This window comes from Uloborus diversus, chromosome 1 (assembly GCF_026930045.1).
Source record: "Uloborus diversus isolate 005 chromosome 1, Udiv.v.3.1, whole genome shotgun sequence".
NCBI classification, from domain to species: domain Eukaryota; kingdom Metazoa; phylum Arthropoda; class Arachnida; order Araneae; family Uloboridae; genus Uloborus; species Uloborus diversus.
The window spans coordinates 123,252,496-123,277,931 of NC_072731.1; the positions used below are offsets into that span (position 1 = coordinate 123,252,496).

The 25,436-nt window shown below is 32.4% G+C and overlaps 1 protein-coding gene across 1 annotated transcript in view; it reads right to left on the reverse strand.

Annotated features, from left to right (window-relative positions):
• LOC129234667 (uncharacterized) overlaps nucleotides 1-18,650 on the reverse strand; it is a 63,957-nt gene extending 45,307 nt beyond the window's left edge. The window contains exons 1-9 of the mRNA XM_054868713.1: nucleotides 18,380-18,650; nucleotides 17,998-18,117; nucleotides 14,640-14,723; nucleotides 12,596-12,802; nucleotides 12,192-12,281; nucleotides 8,674-8,813; nucleotides 5,861-6,076; nucleotides 4,659-4,927; nucleotides 1,163-1,388 (exon numbers count right to left, since the gene is read on the reverse strand). Of these exons, the coding sequence (XP_054724688.1) occupies nucleotides 1,163-1,388; nucleotides 4,659-4,927; nucleotides 5,861-6,076; nucleotides 8,674-8,813; nucleotides 12,192-12,281; nucleotides 12,596-12,802; nucleotides 14,640-14,723; nucleotides 17,998-18,117; nucleotides 18,380-18,398 (1,371 nt within the window). The 5' untranslated portion in view covers nucleotides 18,399-18,650. The remainder of the gene's footprint in view (nucleotides 1-1,162; nucleotides 1,389-4,658; nucleotides 4,928-5,860; nucleotides 6,077-8,673; nucleotides 8,814-12,191; nucleotides 12,282-12,595; nucleotides 12,803-14,639; nucleotides 14,724-17,997; nucleotides 18,118-18,379) is intronic.
• Nucleotides 18,651-25,436: the final 6,786 nt, after the last annotated feature.

Below are 25,436 nucleotides of genomic sequence, written 5' to 3' on the forward strand. Positions count from 1 at the left end.
GAATGAAATTTCCTGACAATTCCAGGTTTTCCAGTAGCTTTTAGAAAAAATTCTTTGTAATTGTATGTCGACTTACATTATGAAATACAACATGTTTTTTATGTGAATAAAACTCCTTTATGAATCAAATAATGCTTTAAAAATATCAATTGTAATCAATATTTAAATTAAGTAAAGATAAACTAAAGATTTAATTACATTGATTACAAATGCTTTTTAAAAGATCAGCAATTTCCAATTGGTACTTTTTTTTTTATTTGAAAAAAGACTGAAGTCTTAAACTAAGCAATTTTTGGCAAAGTTAGTTTTAATGATGGCATGCTTCCAAAAAAAAGTTTTAATATAAAAGCAAAAATTTTGAGATTTTAAAAACCATCATTCATTTCACGAAAAAGAAAGAACACAGGATATTAAGATACTAATAAGACCAAGATCATCACCGAAAACATTAGTAATTTCTAGCTAAGCAGGGCTTGGATTTTTTTTTTTTTTTCAGAAGACGCAAAATAAAATTTAATGATAATCAATCAGAACTTAATGATTATCGTTTGGATATTTCTTTTCTTTTTTTATCTTTGTAGCCTTATCAGATTTAGTCTTCAAAAATGAGCTTGAATTTTCTTTCTCTCAGCTATGAGGAAAATTTGCATATTCCAGAATGTGACATTTACCATACTGCAGCATCTTTGCCCGAATAGTGCAGTAGTTTCATCCAACAGATAGAAAAATTGGAAAGGAATTCCCTGACATTTCCAGAAGTTTCAACAATTCGTGATATTTCCTGACCATTTGAGGTGATTTTTATTTTCCTGGCAATTCCAGGTTTTCCAGGTGCGTGGCAACCCTGAGGCCCTGAAGCATTTCTATCAGAAATTAATGTATTCAATACATAGAAAAAGTGCACTAGGATTTTCTCATACATTTTGAGAGAAACAGTGAAATTTTGGATAAGGAAAGTCAAAGTACAATTTTAAAAAAAAGACAGAGAGAGATAGAAAGAAAAGAAATATCTAAGCAGAATTATATCGCAAATCTGAAATACTTTGCATTTGAATGCTCAAACAATGCAAAACTAGATTTAATCAAATAATGCACAAAATACTATAGAGAAGTTGCAATAACATTTGCCACTGAAAATATAATAATAATGAAAAATACTAACCGAAGTTGAATGGTTTGCAGTTGAATATGCTCGAACCATAACTTGCAAGGCCTGTTCACGTGCTTGATTTACGTAGCGGTGCATGATGCAACTACTTAAGTATGTAGCTTTTGCAAAAATATTAAAAAACTTAACAAAATTCTGACTTTTAAAAGCTAAGGCTGCCTGAAAGGCACTTTTTACAAGAGGAGATTTCAAAATTTCTTTTCTGATATCCTTAATAAGCCTGAAATAAAGATTTTAAAATTAAAAACACAAACTTTTTTTTTAAACTAAACAGTTCATCTATGAATCAATTTTAAGAGAGCAGAAAAGATTGGCGAGCCAGCAACATCATTCAAAACGTCAAAATGCTTCCAATTAAGTGGATCTAATTTGAGGAACCTATATGAAATTCCCATTTGATAATGAAATGGAATTGCGATCTCTTTTTTTTTTTTTTTTTTCACAAAATTTTCAAGTTATCTTTTTCTCTGAAAGATTTACAGTAGCATGTTTTGAAAGATTACTTCAAATTTTCACTTCTTTCATGGATTTCACTATAAACTATTATAGAAAGAATAACATTATTGTCAAATATAGCTATAGCAAAATCTTTGATATACCGTATTACCCTGCATTAACCAGCATGCCGGGGGAAATTTGAATTTTCTGGCATGCCTGATAATTCCGAGATTTATTTTGCAACAAAACAAAAGTAAACTTCCCCATTCAGTTCCAATCGAAAAGAAAACTACTATAAGGAAAATAAATAAATCCAGAAAGTAACCTTTAAAAAAAATGTGTACTAAACATCAGTAGATAATGTGTGTTAAATAAACTATTTTATTTTATATCTTAAACTAACAGTACCCTCACAGCAATGCCTGTGTTTAAAATTTAAAGAAAATCCGTTGAATTAAAGAAAAACAAATTACGTCAAAATTACATTTGAAGTAGCTTTCAAATGTAAAAAACTCCATAATTCATCGCCAAAATCGCCAAGCGACTTTCTAATTAAAAAGAAAATCAATTAACATATGCACAATGAATTTAAAATAAAGTAATAACAGTAAAATATTCATAAGAAACAAAGGCAACTTCCTCTAAAATGTTTAAAAAGAAAGTAATGGAAAAATTGTCTGGAAAATAGATCTAGTGTTATAGTTGAAAATTGTCTGGAAAGTGGACCTAGTGCTATAACAATTTCTCATAAGAGAAGCCTTGAAAATTGGCTCAATTAGAATCGCTTATATCTCCTGTTCTAATTGATTGAGAAAAATGGAACAAACATCATCTTGTTTGGAAAGGAAAACCCTTTCCAACAATATATAATGTTTGGGGGTGGAGGGATTTTTTACCCCCTAATTAGCTGAAATGTAGCTTAATTAATTAGAAAAAACGTAATGTGAAATTTAAAATTTAGAATTCGAGGCACACAGATTCAGGGTACTTTCGAATTTTTGTGCCAAGTCTCAGGGCTGTGCACTGAGCCAGGTGCACTACTTTTTTTTTAAAACAAATAAAAAGAAATAGATGCATAGATGTGTGGTCGAGATTATACTGCTTAAATGCAGTTTAAAAAACTATATACCTGTCTAAAACTTTAAGCATTTGGCACTAAAAATTAATCCTTGTTCCCCTCTAGGATTTTTTTGTGTGCTAATTTAAGTAGAACAATTTAAATATTAAAGGTTTGTGAAACTAATTCATGTTTCACAACATACAAGTTACTCGTGATAAAGATTCTAATATGTGTCTTTACTTAGCACCGTTTTCAATTATTGGCATAGATGAGGATAAAAATTCTAAGAAAGCAATGATAGTGCATAAATTTCATGCTTGTTCCAGAGAAGTCTTGATTCAAAATTTTTATTATTATTACTATTAATTTTGTTGTTGTAAGGCAATAAAATTCATAACAATGGGTTTCATATTTAAACACTTAATGGGGAATTACATGAAATTTGCTGTTTTCCATCCTAACCGAAATAATGATTTTATTTTAGAATTGAATTTTTTAGCGATAAGTTGTTCCTTAGGATTAATTAAATATTTCAGTGAAATCCCGAAGTCTCTAAGTGGTCTAGCTGCTGAGATATAAGCAAAAGCAGGCCTCAGATTTTTCCGTGACAATCAAACCAATTATAATAAAAGTTCTTAAAAAATAAATTTTAATATTGTAATGAACTCTTAAGAAACTTTTTCTGCATATATATTTAAATTGTAAGTACATCTTAATTTTTTTCAAAACGTGAAATAATTATTAAAATGAGAAATAAAATAAGTTAATTGAAAGTAATATAACTTAAAATATCTTCCCTTTTGCAAAATAATTGAAAAACCATAAAGAAATTTACATAGAGGCCCAGTTTATGGTAAAAAGGAGATGAAATTGAAGCCGGAATTATGGGATACAGCGGTGCAATTATGGGCGGGGTTATGATAACAACCAAATAAAGTATCTGGTGGATTGGTTTACGTTTTAATTCATGTCGTAATGCAATTTCAAAAACAAAAAACGTGTAAACTTGAAACAATATATAAGTTTAAGTTAACTAGACTAACTGAGATTCTGTGATGGAATGTTTTGAATCAAAATGTATCTCAAGATAGCAAGCAGCTAAGGATCTTGGGATACAGCAGTGCAAATTCTGGCTTCAATTTCTTAGTATAGTGGGGCCTCTCTATGTAATTTCTTTACTCTATGTGAAAAACTTATAGGATGCAAAAAGATTGAAACTTGAAGCACAGCACGCAAATTTCTGTGAATATAAATAATTCTTTAACCCCTCATTTACCTTTTTGCTGCTTTTTAACTTTCAATGACAAAAAAGGAATGCAACTGTTTTTTTTTCTTGTAGTGAATATTTTTGGACAATAAAATCGCCTTTTTGGCCCACTTTGGTGCAAAAATTGCGAATTTGACTGTTTTGTATCAGGTTGTATCAGAAATTGAAATTGGCACAAATTTTCCGCCCCTGATTTATATATACATGATATCATGAATGTTGAAGCCTTTGGGACCTTGCAAATTAGAAAGAGCCTTGTGGAGTAGGGTCTATTCTTTCCTTGAAGACTTAACAGTACCTTGCTTCATGTGAATGCAACAATTGCAATTATTGATGTTTTGCAGTATTTCACTACATTGACTTTTACCAGTTATTGCTGGACATTTTTATGCTGTTACTGCTTCCTATAGCTTTGTGCTAATACTTTGCTACATTTTCAGTTTTTTTTTTTTTTTCTGTTGTAAAAACATTTTGTTTTGGGGAAAGATTTTGAATGGTATCACTTGTATATATATATATGTGTGTGTATTACTGTGAAAGAGCATTATTGGTGAATGTCAAGATTCACAGGTGATTTACCAGAAATATTTAGTCTTTGAACAATGGTTACATGATATATATATATATATATATATATATATATATATATATATATATATATATATATATATATATAGATAGATAGATAGATAGATAGATATAGATATATTTATTTATTTATTTACCTGAGAGTTTCACCTTCTGTTAGACTCAGTAAAATATCATAAGCACGAAATTCTGCTTCATTAGGACAACTGATCCCCTTTGATTGCAAATCATGATACATGTGCTTCAAAGTCTGAAGACATTTTGTGAGATTTTCATTGTTTATCTTTGGATCAAAAGTGGCAAGATCTTCTTCAGATAAAGCTTCTGCACAATGTATATGGAACCTAATACATTTCTCAATAATCTGTACACATTCTTTATCACAGAGTTCTTGCTGTGTGAGGTCCTGCACATGAAAAACAAATATCATAAATAAAACCAGAAAACTTTTAAAAAACACCCTCACAACTCTCAAAAATAAATTACTGTGATTGCAGCAGAATCAAAGAAAAAAAATGTTATAGTGGTTTATCAGGTTTGCCACACAATTCTGGGGGAGGGGGGGGGGGAATTCAATGTGTTTTCTTGGTATGAATATGCAGTGTTACAAATGAGCGGACACCGATATTTGTATAAAGACATTTATATCCAGATAGTTTCATCATAAAAATAAAAAAAACGAATGAATAAACAAAAACAAAAGAAAGTCAAAAAGAATTTATTAAAACTGAATAGCATGGTGACTGAATGCATATATTTAGCTTTTTACTGAAAAAATATTTATTTCAACCATTCATTAATTTAACCTTAAAAAATAAATAATTGATGCAAAAGTTAAGCAAAACAATTCATATTGATGGAATTTCATGCTCTTAAAAAAATTATAAGATAAAATTACCATTTTATTTTTTTCACTCTGCGCTTTCTAGGTAAATTAAGGAAATTTTCCAACAAAATTCCCTAGGTTTCCCATACTATCATTATTATTGAACTCCATGTGTTTTCTGTTTTTTCAAGATAATGTATTTTTTCAATTGAACAATGAGACTTCCTTAAATAGAAAATTGACTACACATATTTTACAATTTAACTAGAACACAAAACAGTTTATGCTTTCTTTTCATACGATCTAAGAAAATTTCAAAACTTAGTAACATTACAAAGGAAGGAATTAATGATTTTTTAATCATAAAATTGAAAATATTTCTGTAATTTAATTGATAAATATCATATCAACAGGAAAGAAAATTTATTATTTATAAAATTATGAAAAAAAAAGCAGTAAAAAAGGTTTTCAGTAAATTTAAAGAGAACATTGATGACTTTAAAATGCATTTACCTTTCTGATTGATCGTGTTCTATTCCATATGAAATCATACCAATCGCTTATTGAAATGTTATCCATTTTTAGATCCATTATGTTACATATCAAATAATTCATGGTAAATATTAACACAGAAGCAGGTCTCAACTCATGAGGTAAGGGAAGGAGCTGATCGGCAGATGAACGACTGTATTCTTTCACCATGTATCTGTGATTGGCCTCTCTTGAAAGCTTAGAATAGTAAAAGAAATAAATAAACACAAAATAACATGAAAAAGAGTTTTCATTATTGTAAGAGAGAACTGTAATATAAATAACATGTTACAAACATATCACCCTTGTTAGAGCAAAAGTAAGATATCTAAGCATAGAAATAACAGTAAGATATCCTACTGCTGTTCTGGGGCGATGATCAATAACATAAAAGGATACATTTTGGCAATATAACAGCTTTTATGCAGAAGTGTGACATGAATTACTAAATAACATTATCTGAGCTGCAAACTTTTGAAAATCTAAATTAGTAGAATAGTTTTGTGTGACGGGGGGACATTTTAATAACAAATGTAACAGACGCAATTAAACTTTTATGCTTAAATTTATAATAGGACACAAGTGAATTTATTTTTAAAAAATATTGAATTTCTTATTTTTTTATCCCTTAATATGATAAATTCATTTTGTTTATTTTTAAAGAAAAATTTATAACATTACCAAGCACAAAAGTAATATTATCTACATGATCAATGCTATGAATATTATCTAAAATGCTTGGAATGGTTCTTAGGATCAAAGAAAATGAAAATCGTAAGTTTTTGACACGTTTTCATAGCGTCCTAGTTCAAGGCTGTTTGTAGAAGCTACACCTTTTCATTAGCAGTTGGAAGCTCTGCATTATTAACATAATTCTTAATGGTAATAACTCAAGTTACGAGTCTGGTTTTGCTTTATGCAAGCAAAACTCTGCTCCAGTAATCTGATGGTATTTCATGGCGGTAGTTTATGACAGCTCTCGATAAAGGAGTATCATATTAGCCTAATTCACAATTAGATACAGTAGGAAAATTTATTTTCATATATGTCATGCTTCTCATACATCCAGTGGGTTATTTACCTCATTCTTAATCAAGCACCATGCCTGTTGCGGATGTTTATGTAATGTTTAGATGTAGAGCAGGAAAATATTTTTTTTCTGACACCTCTTCAACTTAAATGTAACTTTTCCCACCACCCTCTTCTTGGGAAATGTGTGTATTCTGTTTTTACCGAAAAACAAAATGACAGCGTTTTATGCTTATGTTTCATGCTGAATGGTCTGTTAGGGGAAAAAAAGATACTTTTCTCCAGGTTTTTTTTTTTTTTTTTTTTTGTAATACTGGATGTATTAGGTTGTACGCTTTGGTATTTCACAGTGAATTCCTAGTATTTTCTTTATTTATATAGTGATGTCAACTTACGACCCGCGGACCACATGGGCGCGTGAAACTCATACATGTGGCCCTTTGCATCGAAAAATATTATCTGTAATTTTTACACTAATTATTCACTATCATTTGCTCAATATTTGCTGTCATGTCGTCTGAAATTCGTAGGTATAGTAAAAAAAAAAGACAGGCTATATGTTCCAACTGAAATATTATCAATATCTCGAGAGACACAAAGTTTCTAATTTGGTATCACTGATGATGTAACAATATGTAATATGTTCGTACATCAACAAAAAAAAAGCTGTAATATTGCTTTCCAGTTCACATCATAACAAAAGCAACTTTGGAGCAACCAAAAATCACAACTATTTTGTTTTATAGCAAAACAAAATCTGGTGTTAACACGATCGATCAAATGCTTTGATAATTTCAAAGCATTTGATCAATAGGGATAAACAATGGGTGCGGTGCCGTTTGAAATATAAATCTGCATTAATGCATATTATGAGTATACTTAATTTCATTTAAAATCTTAATTATACCTGTAAATGTAATTTGAATAAATGTCAATAATACGGAAAATTTCTTTGCGTCTAAGCTCTGCAGGGTGACTCGTATGTAATATCAATGTGTTGAAGTGTTTTTTTTTTACAGCGTGAAAAATTTTTTTGGCATTGGAAGTGAGTCCAGTACTTTGGTTTTACACTAAAAAAATAAGATGAAAAACTTGTAAAACAAACCTTTACCAAAAAAAAAGGCGAGAAATCATTTGTGAGGATATTTTAGATATTGGGGAGGAGGGAGGTGTTCCATCTTGCTACAAATTTGCATGCTTTTGAACTATACACTTCTCTAACCCGTCATAAGAATATTAATGGTGAATACAATGCTGTTCTCCTTATCAAATACAAATAAGTTCTATGTAACTGCCGAAAAATTGAATAAAATTAGGGGGCGCGATATCAAAGGGGGGAGAGTGATAGGGGAAAACAGTGGTCATAAATTGATTCAAGGGCTCATTTTACATAAAAATCATTGAGAATGGTGTCAGAAGCATTTTGAAGGGGCATTTTTTGATGTACGGTGTGATGGGTTCCCGGGTACCTGGTTATTGAATATAAGTATAAAAGTTTTAAATACTAAAATACTGCCCTCAAAAACGTTTCTGAAAACACAGTTAAAACTTTCTTTAGTTCAGATTCATGTAAATTACAAATATTAATAGCAATTTTACCAAGACTTACTTAGAAAGGGTAAAAATTATGATAAAATTCGCAAAAGGTACCCGGTCATTGACGCTAGGGTTAAAGAACTGAGAATTTAAATTTGATCTTCATAATATCACCATGCATACATATCAGTCATTGACAGCATTAATTTGAAATGTAAGTCATAAATTACCGTGGAATCAAAGGCACTATTATATTCTAAAGCAGATAAGCAATTCTTGGCTAGACGACTGTATCTTTCTTTTTCTGGGCACATGTCTGGACAGCATCCAAAAATTTTCTTCTGTTTTGATTCTCCTCTCTTAGCTTCTTCTGCAAAAAGCAAATGTTTCATTCAATAATAAGAAATTATCACTCTTAATTTCTACACCAGAAACCCAGAATAACCAGAAACCTAGAATAAGTATCTTTAAATTTAAAAAAAAAAATTCACCCATCACTACAACTTGTTAACTGTAAACAAATTGGATTTCAGCTGGACAGTAGGGAAGTTTTTGATTTTCCAATTTTATTTTTATATGATACAGTAACACGTATGAACATCACAGGTGAAAAATTTTTAGCGATGCGATAAGTAGTTTTTTTAAATTAATTTTTAAAGTTCAAGCGATTGTGACGTCAAATGGCACAGGAAGTACGTCATGCGCTCTTCCGCAGCAGGAGAAACCGAAGGAAGTGCAGTTTGCTTCGAAGACGAAACGTAAGGCTTACCTTTGTTGTTTAATACCTCGCGTTTCTGGAACATTAAACCTCTCATCCTCTCGGAAATATTCGAATACCGTCATTGATGTTACTTGAGGAAGATTATTAGATTGTGCTTTAACGAACCCGGCCTCCGTAGTGTGTTTAAAAGGATTATTGAATTTCTAAAAAATTAAAATATCAGTACGCTCAAAATGTCCGTGGCGAAAACAAGGGATCTTCAGCGGAAGGCTGCCCATTAGTGCCCTGTGACGTAAGCTCGTGACGTTTCAGAAGAGCGCACTTTTGCACGTGGATTTTTAAAAATTCATTAAAAACCAACCATGGTGTTTTAAAATTTGGCGATGGTGAATTTTTTAGTTTTGAGGGTCAATTAACAACATCCAATAGTCAAAATAGGAACACTTAATAGGTTGCAACTTCCCTATTCCGTTCAACAATAATTTAAAAACTTGAATAAAAATGACTAACATATCTGCCAACCTCAAGATAAAAAAATAGGAGCACTTAAGGGAAAAAATAGGAGCAATGAGGGTTAAAATAGGAGCACCAAATCGCGGCCTGTGCTAAACCTTCCTTCTGTACCGTAAGCTTCTATAAGTTCTAAGCACCATTACAATGCATTTCTGAATTTTCATGTTAGATTTTCAACAAAACTACAACCAAGTATAAGATAAAAATATTTTACATTAAAAAAGCATCATTACGTAGGTACATATTGAAAATTTAAAAAAAAAAAAAAACATGATTACTGTTTGATTTAATAAAACTGCAACCCTTTTTAAAAATATTCCTTTAAACATATCCTACATGTATTGAAAATGCATTGCATAAGAACATATTGAAGATTTAAAAAAAAAAAAAACACGATTACTTCTCATACTTGGAAGTAAAGCAACTTCATAGTAAAGGTAAAGACTTGGAAATCTTCTAAGTGGCCAGTGGCCACTAGACTCCAAAAACTTAGTGGCCACCACTGTCACCAAGTTTTGAAACACAAACTGGAGGGGAGATGGGGCAGTTTTTACAACTTTCATGAAAAAAATAGATGAATAGGACTTCACACATTTTAAAATAGAGTCATTCAATACTTTTTTTGTACATGGAAAATTCAAGTTAAAATGGATTTCTGATTTATTAAAAAATAAATAAATAAATAAATGAGAAGTCAGCAGGAACCTTCATTTTAGATGAAATGGTTTCAGCTTATAGCATCCGAGGAAATAAGGATCAAATACAGATAAAATTTCTCTTTCAAAAAAATAATTAAAAAAAACCATAACTTTTTGCCTTTTGTTATTTTTAATAGTTTGCATTGAGACAAACAACCAATTCTGTTTTCGGAAACTTAAGCTATTAATAGTCTTGTCTACTTCCATGTTGCAAATGACCAAACATGGCAACAATGCAAAAAATTTAAGATGATAGATTTTTGAATTTGTTGCATTAAAAGTAATTATAAATAATTAACAATCCTTAAAGAAACTAAAATTTAGATGAAATAGAGTTTTTAGCACATTAGCATCCAAACCAATCAGGATAACATATTATTCTGAAGAAATTTTTTTTTCATTTTTCAAGAAAAAAATTAAGAATTTTCCGAAAAAAAAAAAAAAAAAAAGCCCATTTCGCATTATTTTCAATAGTTTGCATTGCAATAAACATCTAATTCCGATTTTGAAAACTTGGCCACTTTAAGAGTTTTGTGTACTTAAATCTCGCAAATGACCAAATATGGCAACTAAGTCAAAAATTCAGATATAAAATTTTGAATTTGTTGTATGAAAATAATTTGAAAATAAAAAATCCCCATGAAACTACAATTTAATTGAGATTCTTTAGCACATTCGTGTCCAAAGCAATAGGGATAAGATGAAATTTTAAATAGTATACTTGTTTTCATTTCTCAATAAAATTATTTATAATAACCAAAAAAAAAACATTTTGCAGCACATTTTGCTGATTTTCATTAGTTTGCAGTTAAAAGAAACCCCCAATTCTGCTTTGTCTTTGAAAACGAAAGCACTTAAGCATCGTCTACTTCCATCTTCTGAATGACCAAAAATGGCGGCTACGTTTTGCACGTAGCTGAAATGCTCAATGAAAAAATGATGTTCTCCGATCGATTAGCGCTCCCACTCAGTGTTTATCTTGACACTAATGCTTCCAGGGCATAAAATTGCCTCCTCTTTTGTTGAGTTTGTGCACAATTCCTACCTTCCAGGATAGGGAAATTTCTTCTTTTTCCTCAGAAATCGAAAAGTGTACAAGCAAAGTCAAAAAACGGAGTTTTTTTGAAATAAATCGGATTTTCGGAGTACGCAATAAAAATCGGAGAAACTCCGGGAAAAACGGAGCACTTGGCAGCTATGGACTAATGAATAGTAGTAATATTTTTTGTGCCGTTAAATAAACAGACAATTTTGAAGCATTTTTTTCTTCCTTCAACAAAAGGAGCTATTTTTAGTTTTTTACTGATCATTGTTATATTTAAAAAGTAATTACTTTAAAATTACAAGGCAAAATATCACACAAAATACAGTGGTTGCTGCTTTTATGAATCACGTTTGTTCTAAACGGTTTTGATTCGATAAAGCGACTGATGCAATAAAGCGGCTAATTCAATAAAGCTGGATTTTGTTCTGTATTTAGCAATTTGATTTATTTAAGTGGTGATTCAATTAACCACTGATTCAATAAACTGACATTTGCTGTATATATCGCAAGATACTATCAATATTCGCTACATCACTTCAATGAGAAAATAGACAATTAAATTCAAAGGCAATGAAGTAAAACAGTATGCATGCTAAAATTATCAAAGCTGGACAAAAATCTATACATCATCTTTAAAGTCTAGATGCATTATTAAGACCCACTTATTCATGCACACCAATGAATAACTGGTGCAATAAAGTATGTATTAACTATGAGACATTTTATATTGTAAGTATTTTATTCAAGTAGAAAAAAAAAATAATAAAGTACTTAGACGAATTGCAGTATCTCTAGCAATAAGAATCTTCAGTCTTTCTTCTGCTGTCACAGCTGGTTGCTCCAGTAATTTCAGTAACTGATCTATAAAAATATTTCAGTAATTCAAACAAAAAATAATTTCTACAAAAATATCATAATTCAAAGGCATTTGTATTTTTTCAACAAGATAGGATGTAGTAATGTATGGAATAATGTCGCAACTTATAGGATTCTATAGATTGTTAAAAGGGAATAAATGGAAACTCCTAAGAAGTTCAGTAAATATCCTATTCAAAATGGTATGATTAGAAGAAAGAAAAAATGTAAAAAGTAGTTTTATGAAAGAAAATGTCAAATTTAAAGCTGAAAAAAAATAGTTCTGTTTTAAACTAGCAATGTTTAAAATAGAAACGTACCATATGCACCACAGCTGTCTTTTACATTCTCTTCAACATCAGGACCAGAATGCTTGGATGTAATTTCCATTTTATTTTTGCTCAAAGTTGTGTTAGCACCAGCCAAAAAAGATTGGAACTTTTGCTCCAACTCATCTCCTCTTTCTTTCTTAGCCACCACAGAGCTCAAATGAGATTTGGAGACTTTTTCTTTTGAGTGTGATCGGTCTGTGAAAAATAAAGAAGAATATAATAAGAAACAAAGAAAAAGTAAAAATTTAATCATTAATTCTACACATTTGTTCACAAATTCCTAGGCTGTTCCACTTGCAGTGTGTTTTAGCATCTTGTGCGCCCAATATTCTAGTATGATATTTTAAAATTTTCAGTATCCTACTTTTCTCTTTATATTTTATGGCAAAATAAAAAACAAAATAATAAAATGCAAGTCAACTAGAAGAGTATTTTAATGACTTATTAATACTCTTTTTTCTTCATATGTGTACTTGAGTTCAACCAGTGTATTATATGTTGAGCAGAAATACAAAGATATCTTGCAGTACAAACATGATTATTTTATTCCATTGATCAGCACACATAATTTGCAAATAATGTATAACAATTAAATGCAAAATTTTATCCATTGATTATATGCTGCTGTGCATTTATATGCCGCTTCTTTTTTAGTTTTGAAGTTCTAAAGAATACTACTTGTGGATTATATTTTAGGGAATAAGGTACAAATATTAATCTGTATTTAGTGAAATACCTTTTTCCCACTTCAAAATTTTAATGTTTTGTTTTTCTCATTTTTGAAATTATCTGCAAATTTTTCAAGAATCTGCAGTGATTGCCAGAGTTGTGCTTTTTCCGTTAACAAGATTTTTATTGCTGTGCAAATTAGTATTGCTGGTTTGAAGTTTAAAGGTATATAAATGTTACACTAATGCATTCATCTGGCAGAACTCATTAAGGAACGTTGGAAATCATGGGTGGCCTGCTGTTTCAAGATCAATAAAATCTCATTAAGGCCAAAAATGCAGAGTATGTTTGAATGTCCAAACTAGAGTTGGGCTATGTTTGATATCAGGGATAATTTCTTATAAGGATGAATTTCTTTTTTTTTTTTTTTTTTTTTTTGTTAAATTTTGAAGTGATGCAGGCACTGGGTTTCTAAGAACCGAAGAATTTGTATTTGATTTGCTTTTGGATTTTTTTAAACAAGATTAATTTTCAAAATTTTAGACTTAGTTCTTACAGAAGAAATTTGGCAGCTGACATTGATCAAACCTGTTTAATCTAAATGAATAGAATAGTTTTGTGCGGATGGGGGACATTTTAATAACTAATGTACAGGTGCAATGAATATTTTATGCCAAATTTATAATGGAATAAAAGAATTTATTTTGAAAAAATATTTAATTTCTTTTTCTTCTATCACTTATGATCAGGGGCATGCACAGGAATTTTGGGGCCCGTCATATATAAATTTTCCGGGGGCTCCTCTATATTGTTTACCCCAATATTTCACGCCAAGTTCAGGAAATATTGGGCCCCCTTCACTCGGGCCTGGGCCAATCATGTGCCCCTTCCCCGCCCCCCTGTACATGCCCCTGATTATGATAAATTTATCCTGTTTATTTTTAATGAAATAACAAGCACAATAGCAATATTATCCTAATTTTAATTATTCTCTGGATATTATCTAAAATGCTTGAAAGGTTTCTTAAGATTTAAAAAAAAAGAAAATCGTTAAATTTTGGATGTGTTTTCATAGCGCTATGTAATATCTAAGAATATTAATGGCTCTACATAATAGAGAGGGGGGGAAATAATGCAAATACAGTTTATGGGAATTTTGCAAAAAAAAAAAAAAATAGTTGGATAAAATTTTATTCTGAGATTGGGAAATTTTTTTCACCAATGGTTCGGACTACCATGAAACCCAGCTCAGTAGTTCATAGGACCAGTGCTTGATTAATTAAGGCACTTTTTATGGTACTCGCATTGGGGAAAACCTTTTCTTTATTTTTTTTAACAGTAATTTAGTGTATTATCTACTTACGTTTCTTTCCATCTTTACTAGTATCTTTTTTTATTTTTGAATTCTTTTCCGCTTTAGATCGTCTAGACTCTTTTCGGCTAGTTTCTAAAAAGAAACATATAAATAAACTGAACCAACATGACACTTAAATGAATGAATTACCAATGTTTTGAAATTGCAAATTACTGCAGACACATGTTTTGGTATTACAAGGAATACCTTTTTCAATGCAAAGAGGTGTGAACTTTTGGATGAAAAGTCATCAGAGGAAATCGCTTTTCTCGGATGACTTTTTGAATGGAAATTCAAGAATAGAAAATTTTGTGCTCCCTATATTTTTGACAGAGTTGGCCAGATTGAATTGAATTATATTAAAGACACAATGGTTTTTTTTTTTTTTTTTGAAAAACCCCATAATTTAGCCCACTTTACAATTTTGTTTAATTTTTGAGAAGTTTTAAATAAAATCAATTAAACTAAACACTTATACACCTTAAACTAATTATTTATTTGTTCTTCACTACAGATAATTAACATTTAAAAAATGTTTTTAACTTTAAAAGACTTTGTAAATGCATTGAACTTTAATTTTAATTAAATTTTAAAACACTTATGTACTTACTTTCTAAGTCTTAACAGAATAAAAATTAAAAGATTTTAAATAAATACATTTTGCTTTTTACAATAACTGATTGAGAAATAATGCAAAATGTCTTGACTAACTCATTTCAGGTCTGATTTTCTCAAGTCTTGTACATTGTATACTGAAAATTACACTAGCCAAAAAGCTTTCATGTGAATTATTTCTGCAAACCAACACGTGTCACAAATATTGAATAAATAAGAGATTTTTTAGAAATTAACAGTGCTTACAAACATTCAGAGAAGAAGTTGATCAGAAGCAAAATATATTGAAGCCTATTAACACACTTTTTCAACTTACAGATGGCTCCTCATTAGATCTAACATTGTCATCTTAAAACTTGAAAAGATCATAATTTTTCAAAACTTCATAGTTCAGACAATTTTGGCAATAGAAGTTTACAATGCTAGTGTGTCAAAAATATTTTACTTATATAATTGCTAAAACTGCAGCTGTGTTATAAAAGGTTAGGTTTTGTAACTTTTATATATATATATATATATTATATATTATATATATATATATATATATATATATATATATATATTGACAAATTTCATAAAATTTCATTCCTTACATAATTTAAATAAGTTTTCAAATTGTAAATATGCACTTATCTCTAACGGTTTAGAAATTAGCTATTGGACATTGATAGTTTAGGTGAACACCCTGCACAAAAGGAAGACTTTTAAACGGATTTTCAATTTCCCCCTTTATTCTGCTTTTTGAATTAGCAATTTTTGGACTTGTAACACTTTCTTTTTCTGGGTTTCTCATGATACCTAGAAAAAAATTAAATGCATTTTAATTTTATGTGTATTTTGACCCACAAGATTCATTATAACACAAAGTTAACTCCTTAAGTTTTTTTTTTTTTTTTTTGATGAATAATTAAATTCTTCCTCCCACACAGAAATTAAGACTCGGCTTGACAGACGTCCCAGCCGGTTTACTTCACGTCCCGGAAAAAGATAAATTTGATTACAAATTACCACAAAGGTCTAAAAATAATTAACTGTAAAGGATTATTAGGGATATTTTCTTTTATTATTTGTAACATTGACTTGTAAAATTAATACTGGATTATTTTGTGAGGATTTTTACAACAAGATTAAAATCAAAGAAGACTGTCTAAAAATGTCCTATAAAATGAAAAGTAGTACAGTTGGCTCTCTGTTTCACGACGCTCTATTCAATGACTGCTTTTCACGGTCCCAGATGGTCCACTACAATGATAAAAGCATTCTATTTAAGGGCGCTTTCTACTTAAGGACGACATTTGTGATCCCTTGAAAGTCCTTAAACAGAGAGTCAACTGTATATCTAAATAGTGTTCAATTTTTTATTCTGCATTTAAAGTGTTTTTCCTAAATAAATTGTAAATATTATGTCGAAGAAGTAAAAAGTTCAAATTTTATCTGCTTATGCCATTTTTTGCCACCCCTGTTTTAGGTTCATAATAAGAAACCATCCATTCAAAATATTGAGTTGAAATTGCCCTACACTCCAAAAATCAGCCAAAGGTATGTACTAAAGCTGAAAATTAACGGTTGCCACTTGCCACGTGGGGATTAAAGTTGCAAAAGTGGCCATTAAAAAATGTGTCGCCGGTCGCCACTCTTGCTCAGTCACCCTACTTGCACTCCAAAGCGAATTTGGCTGAAAACTGCTCCAAAAAGTAAAAAATATTTTTATTCTTTGAACATTATCCATTCTTCCTCTAAAAAGTATTGAAGTCTGCTCAGAAACAATAGATATAATGATTGTTAATCATTTTTCAACTATACTTAAAAAAAAATTTTGAAGTCTTCTATTTTCCCTTCAAACATATTTATACAAAAAAGATTATTAGATTAGAAAAGTTTTGTTTAAACACAGGGTTTTTCTTCCTAATATAGAAGTCTTGTATCAACTACTGCTACTAATAAACATCCAGCCGTATCAGAAACTGGAGCAAATTATGCCCATTCCACTGAGGCATCTAGTTACCAGTCATATTTAAAAACTAAAAGTATTTTGCACACATCTTCTAGGACATGCTCATGAATAGTTGGCTGGTTACAGAAAACAATGTTTAATATTTCGCTCATGCATAAAAAAAGTAACACAACTCAAAACACATATTTTGTGGTTCATTTAAAAATACATAACAGTTTGAGATGCTTCTTACAACAGGAAAAACATCATAAAGGTCCCTATGGTTTGCACAAAATGATTTATTAATGCTCTCAAACCAAACTTTTTCCTCGTTTTGCATTGTATTAAAAGGTTTTTTTTTTTTTGTGTGTGTGTGTCTTTTCTGTAAAATTTTATCCTTTTTGGTTGTCACCTTTCTTGCATGTATATGCAATAATCTGATGATACTTTTTTTATTATTAATAAAAATTTGAAACATAGTAGCAGTTTCAAAAAGTGGCCACTAATAAAACTGAGTCTCCCAACCACTGGCTTCTAACCAAACTTCCCAGTTTTCAGTTTTAGTGTGTACCCTTTTGAATAATAGTGACATGGGGGGGGGGGCATTCCGGTGTCCCAGCTGAGCATTTCAGAACTCTGGTAAGTCTAATTAAGACCTCTTCTTTTCTTTTAAATAGCTGGAAACATATCAACATACGATACGTTCACACAAAACTGTCTTGAAAGAAATAAATTGGAACAGAAAAACACAAAAGATAGACAAAGAATTCCGTAATTAAAAACAATTTGTTGCATTAATGACACAAAAGAAATATGCACCTGATTTTCTTTTTGAACATTTCTTGGAACTGGACCGCAGTTGCTCATCAATTAATTCCTGCGGCCTTGGAATAACTTGATAATCATCATAATCACTCATGAGATATTCTGTATCTTCATCTATAATCCAAATTATAACAAACATGTACATAATTTAATAACATGGGAAATTCAACTGTTAGACATTGCGTTGCATCGTTTAAGCAAACGTTAGAACAACTTCATTCGCATTACCTGAAGAAAAAAATTCTCTAAAAATATTACGGTTAAATGTTTCATTTTGAAATCAAATAATCCTCAATGATTTTATACGTAAACACAAATGCAAAAACTTTAATAAGAAAACAAATCATGATTTAACAACAAAATATGTATACAAAACCTGGATCATATACTGCCATTATCAATTTTTTTCAATCAAGTAATCGGAAATATTCCTAATCAGGGATTTTTAATAATCATATTTTTCATTCGAGCCTTTCAAAGAAACAATCAAGAATTCCAAAGAAACCATGACCATCAAAGACTTCTTTAAAGTTAAAAAAGCTATGGTTTTTAACATCGATTAATAAAAACTGCCCCTTTTGGTCTATTAGATTTTAGTTCTTTCAGTTAATTAAAAATTTGTCATTGCTTAAAAGACATTTGCGCCGTACACTTTTGCACGATTCAAATATACACAAACTTTTAAAGTTGCCAAATGGTGAAAAGATATTAGGTAATAAACGTTAGGAATCAGAGGAAAATAAGCTTTTCTGGAGAGAAGATTGAGCGGAAGGTAAAACCGCATCGTACGCTTTTCAGGCAGTTAGAGTGCGTTCGACGAGCACAATCGGGAGCGACCGGTTAGTTAATCACATGACAGCAATGATTACGTGCTCCAATCAACCAATCAACTGCTTAGAATGGTAGCCGCTGCGGTAACCGGTGGATCATAGAACGCCGCGGTTAGTAACTGGTTACTAACCGGTAGACCGGTGAGGCTCGTCGAACGCAACCTTATTAGAGTCCCTTCTGGAAACTCTAGAGTTTCGGCGGATTGGGGCAGTATCCGTTGTCAGGTGTGCCCACTTAGGGGGGGGGGGGGGGCATGGCGCAAACTGCACCGATGAAATCTTTAGGAAGAGTATTTTGAGGAGTATTTTTCTCTTCCGCAATGGGGTTCTTGCTTTGGGAAGGGGAAGGGGTCTTCGCGATATTTAGGTTAGTAGGGCAATATTTTTTCTTGTTCTAAAATATTAACAGTATGAGTGTGATCCATGATAAAAATGTTTTAATGCCGGATGTATCAAGGAGCTGAATTTGGCACAGATTGATCTCCCCCCCCCCCTTTGGCAGAATTTTTTTAATTCAACCAACGTATGTAACTAAATTTCCCCAAATGTTTAAGGTTTTCGAGCACCTGAAAATGAAAAATGTTTTTTTTTTACTTTTCATTTTTTTAGGAACGAATCATGTAGTTTTTCAAGAAGTTGAAGGTCCTCAACAAAGTTGGATCACTAAGCTATAACTTGTGTAGCTTATAGGTAAATAAAGGCCTACTAACAATAATAATACATTAATTTAGAGACAAGTGCGATCGGTAGAAGCGGTCTAGGAAGATTGGGCGCCAAGCCTTTTGGGCGCCGGGAACTTAGGGCGCCGAGCATATTGTGCCCAGTATTCCAGGGGCCTAAAATGCTCAGCGCCCAATGTTTCCGGCGTCCAAAATGCTCGGCGCACAAAGTTCCCGGCGGCGAATTTTGAAACGCTCTCAATGCTTACGTTACGGTAGCTACCGGTTAGTTAACCACGTGACAGCTAATGATCACGTGTTCCAATCAACTGCTTCGAATGGTAACCGGTTGGTCATAGAACGCTGGGGTTAGTAACCGGTCGACCGGTGAGGTTCCTCGAACGCAAGGAATGCTTGCGTTCGCCGAGCTCAACTGGTAACTACCGGTTAATCGATCACGTGACATCTAATAATCACGTGCTTCATATTAATACGGTAACCGATTGAAGATAGAACGCAGCGGTTAGCAACCGGTTACTCAGTGGTCTACCGGTTAGGATCGCCGAACAAAACCAATTACAGTACATTGGCGAAATGAGAAATAAAAACGAGCACGTTCTATTAAACAGTATGGTAACCTGGATACATTATTAAAGCAACCCCGAGTAAAATGTAAACAGAGCCGCCCCTTTAAATTGTGAGGTAGAAATTGCAATGCGAAATATTGCTGTTTAAAGTTTTAGTTCGTTTTAATTTCACGATTTACTGTTTTTTGTGTTGTGAAATATTTCCGTTTTCGTAGGGTTTCTTCTGAATCTTAATTTACGTCTGAATTGTTGTTATGTTTGGAAAATTCTGCTTGCTGTAAACATTCGCAATAAACTCACATTGAAAGAGACGCAGAACAGATTTTAACATGGTAGATAATACATGCTGTTGCAAAAGGAGTTTCTTTGACTGTTGATTTTTTTTTTTTTTTTTTTTTTTTTTTTTATATTCTTGAGAATAAACTGAAAGACAATCTGAGTGCGCTTCTCTTATGTTGTTGATGTTTTAATTTATTGGTTTTCTCTGAACAATATGTTGAAGATTTTTGGCTATTTCATAAAGTTTTTTAACAATAAAAATGTCGTGAGAAAATCTGTAAAAAATACTACCATTTAATGATCTAAGAAATACATTTTATCTCAGGACAGAATATAATCCTTTTCATTTAATTTAATTTCACCTTCATCTGTCTCAGTTTTTAGTTTTATAAAAAAAATAAATAAAAAGGGGAAAGGGATGGGTGGGAAGATGTTGAGTCACTGCTCCTATGCTTTGTGGGGGCTCGTGAGAATTTGAGCGACCAGTGTCAGCCCTTTGCACACTCTCCACCCCCCCCCCCCCCCATTTCCTAGAAAAAAATAAAATGACACGTTTGGCTACCACCAACTACTCGCAATCAGTAGTCATTGGCCCCAGGAACTGTAAGCTTTTCCATTTCGATTGTTTTATGCTCCGAGCTTGTGTCACTCCTTAACTGTACTAAATCATTACTAGTCGACCCGTGCGGAACTCCGCACTGTGCTTCGAATCGCTTCATAAGGTATTTCGCTCTTTAAGAATTTCAAGAGAAGAACATTATGAAGAAGAACCGAAAAAAAAAGTAAGCGCAGAAGAGAAGGCATGTAATTTAAAGACATCAGTAACAAAAACCTCGATAAATACAACGTTGTGATAATTTGATCATCGCTCACCTTTTGGTCGTACATATTTTCAATTCAAACATAAATATCATTAAAAGTGTGACTGAGTAGTGATTCGTAAAAAAAGCAATAATTGTGCATGTAAAAAAAACAGGTTGTGGCAAATACAGTCCTGCCCATGTAAGCATATGACGGGAAAAAAAGAAACATTAAAGAGATATTTATTGGCACGGATTCGAATTGGCGCCATTCTGATTAACAGCCCCACACCCCAACAAACCTAGCAATTGCGCCTTCCTTTTCGAAAGCTATTCATTGAAGGAATGCGTAGTAAAAAAACAGCAAAAAAGCTTTTTGCCAAAAAAAAAAAAAAGAAGAAGAAGAATAAGAGCATGCTTCTATGTTTTGTCATTAACCAGCATGATACGATTTAAAATTATTCGCAAAGCATGGAATTTGATTAAAGAATGACGACGATCTCACGTAGCGATTGAAACGAACATTCTAGAGAAGTAGTAAATTAGATTGAAAATGAGTGTTTTTATCTTTGAATATTGAACTGTTTCACATAGAAGGTTGCTTTAATCGTTACGGGCTTAAATACCCGCACATGTTTCTCTTTTAATCGAACACTTAAAATTCAAAACCAAAACCAGTTGAACTGAGTCCGTTTTTTAAGTGTAATTTTTCGAACGAAGACAAAATGTATTTTTTTTTTTTTTTTCAGCAGAAAGCAGAGGAGTAGAAAATGATTTCTTGCAAATGATGTTGATAAAAATTTTAATGCTTTATATCGTATTCGTGCGAATAAAAAATTAAAGGTTTACTGGGTGAAACTCGTAGTTTTAATTTGGCGTAGTATTTTTTCATTTGTACAAAAGGTCGAACACTGCTATTAGAAACATCTACATTTCAGCATACAATGAAAATGTTTTTCTGCACAAAAAGGATTTCCTTTAGGTAAATCTAATACTTTTTTATACTTACATTATGCTGAGTGGTCTGAATGTAGTCAAAGCTTAGAAAAAAGGAAGAACAACCCTTCGATTAACAGTCAACTTATCCGAATGATAACTGCAGCCTGCCTAAAGGAGTCGAAACACCAAGTAGCATTCCCACTGCAATTTATTTTATTACGTTTGTATGTTATGAGTACATGTAATGCGTAATACTAATATAAATTTGATATTTTTTTGGACAGCCTAAATTTGCCCGAAGTTCAGATAGTTTATAGCCGAACGCTCTACCGAAAAAAACTTATCAATTTAACCGAACAACTAAGTCCAGTGCTTTTAAGCTTTATTAAAATATGAACACACACACAGGCTATTTTTTTTTCCGAAAGCGACGTAAAAAATGGAAAACTGCATTAGAATTTTGCTTTGAAAAAATGCATAAGAACTACAGGCAGCATCAAGGTTCTGAAACAGCAAGGGGCGTTTTCGAAAACTTGATTTTTCCACCGTTAGCCTATTTTTCTTCATTAGCCAGCCTGATAAGTTTTAAAATGAGAAGGAAATAATATATAAGATAAGATATTGAAGAAACATTTTTTTATTCTTGAAATTTTTACAATTTGTTACCGCAGGCTGCTTGAACCGTTATAACTTAGATGGCAGCACGTGTTCATCATTTAACAGCACGGTTAAAATACAAAATGAATTGAACTATGCTCTTTTTTAAGCGTAGCTTTTCGAATGTAGTAAAAATGTGATAAGCTATTTGTTTTTTTGCAAAAAGAAGAAAAAATATATATTTTACCCTTCAAATTGAGGTAGTAATTTTTTTATTTGTACAAAGAATCAAACTCAATAGAAGAATATATATTTCAATATACGATTTATTACTTTTTTCTGAACAAAAAACAGTTCTATTGTAGTCTGAAATCTTAAACCTGTTACTTATATTTTCGCTTACATTATGCTTTAATTTTCTTACCAGAGCCAAAGCTTAAAAAGAAAAAAAAAAACGTACAATTCAGAAGTAATTTAGCACATAGTCACTTCAAGTTTTCGTATCAGCAAGGAGCGTTTCCTTCTCATTTATTCTATTTCTTCATAGTTGTTATCCACTTAATTAAGTGTTCATGTAATGCGCGATATTTCTCTCATTTTTTTGTTGCAGATTGTCCGGACGTGGGGTCGAACACTCATTCTCCTGGCTACGAAGAGAACACTCTGCCGATCAAGCTATTCAGCGCTGTCGGTCATAACGCAAATTAAAGTTATAAGTTTAACCGAAAACCTCATTATGGTTCTTTAAAACAGGTTTTTCGGCTGAAAAAAAAAACAATTTTTAGACCGTGGGTCTATTTTTCGTCAGTAGCCAGCACCATAAGCTTTAAAATAAGGCGTAAATCAAAGAAATCGATCAAGAATTGATGAAAATCTGGCGTAGAAACCAAAAACAGGCTACAGAAATAATATATAAGGATAGTCTAATAGGGGTGAGTTCATTTGTATGCTAATGATAATAATATATTCAGAGCTCTAAAAAAAATTTTTTTTGAGCAATCACGATTGCTTATTGTTCTCATTTGACAGTCCTTGACGTTGGGATTATTTTTCAGCTTGGACCAGCAGCACCACCGCCCACCGGCGCGGCGGCGGCACGGCTGCTCTGTTCCTGAGCACTGTCCCCCGAAATCCACTTCTGCTGGGTGGTGGCGTCCATGTCCTTCACACGCATGCTCATACACACTCGCCAACGCGTGAGCGCCTTTACACACATACACAGGCCTACGTGCACACACTTTAGCCTACACACACACAACTATACACACATAACCACCCAGGAGGAGGGACATGCTTGGGGGGGGGAGCCATTTCTAGAAACAATAACTCTAATGAGTAGGGTCTTGTCGCAACTCGTGATTGCGAAAAACATAATTTGAATTCAAAGTTTCAGAATTCAAATTAGATTTTTTTTTTGCCTTGTTAATTTTGTGCCTGAATGAACTGATAATTGATAACAATTTGCAGATTGCACCAAAATCTTAATTATATTAAAATGTTCCCTATCAAAGAAGTTTACAGCAAATATTGTATAATTGACTTTGAATTCATAGCACCTGTGATAGTTAAGTTAGGAGGGGGAGGGGAGCCAAAGTGAGTGTCCTTGGCTAGTGCATTCTTGCACCCTTTGAACTTGTTCGTTTCCGTTTTTTTCCCTTACATTCATGGCATGCGAAAAATCCGGAAAACTTGCAGAAGGGGTTGCTATTCATATTGTATTGTAATTAACTCTGAATTTGGAGCACTTCAGAAGTGATTGGTAGTTGGGGGAAAGGGTTCCAAACATAACAACAATACAGACGTAAATTAAGATTCAGAAGAAACCCTACGAAAACGGAAATATTTCACAACACAAAAAACAGTAAATCGTGAAATTAAAACGAACTAAAACTTTAAACAGCAATATTTCGCATTGCAATTTCTACCTCACAATTTAAACGGGCGGCTCTGTTTACATTTTACTCGGGGTTGCTTTAATGTATCCAGGTCAACATGTTGTTTAATAGAACCCGCTCGTTTTTATTTCTCATTTCGCCAATGTACTGTAATTGGTTTTGTTCGGCGATCCTAACCGGTCGACCACTGAGTAAACCGGTTGCTAACCGCTGCGTGATCATTAGATGTCACGTGATCGATTAACCGTTAGCTACCAGTTGAGCTCGGCGCACGCAAGCATTCCTTGCGTTCGACGAACCTCACCGGTCGATCGGTTACTAACCGCAGAGTTCTACGATCAACCGGTTACCTTTCTAAGCAGTTGATTGGAGCACGTGATCATTAGCTGTCACGTGGTTAACTAACCGGTAGCTACCGTAACGTAAGCATTGAGAGCGTTTCAAAATTCGCCGGCCGGGAACATTGGGCGCCGAGCATTTTGGACGCCGGAAACTATTGGGCGCCGAGCATTTTAGGCCCCGGGAATACTGGGCACAATATGCTCGGCGCCCAAAGTTCCTGGCGCCCAAAATGTTCTGCGCCCAAAGTTCCCGGCGCCCAAAATGCTCGGCGCCCAAAGTTTTCGGCGCCCAATAGTCGGCGCCCAATCTTCCCATTTCGCGGTAGAAGGGAGGGGAGAAAGGATGAATGGGACAGCTGCATTTTATAAAACGAAGTAAAATGGGAAAAATAAATTTCTAGCTAGTCCGGTAGTTATAGCCGCTTTTCACTCGCACTTGACTATATTCTGCATCTAAAACATATACTGGACAGTATAGAATTATTAATACGAAAATAAATAACCTT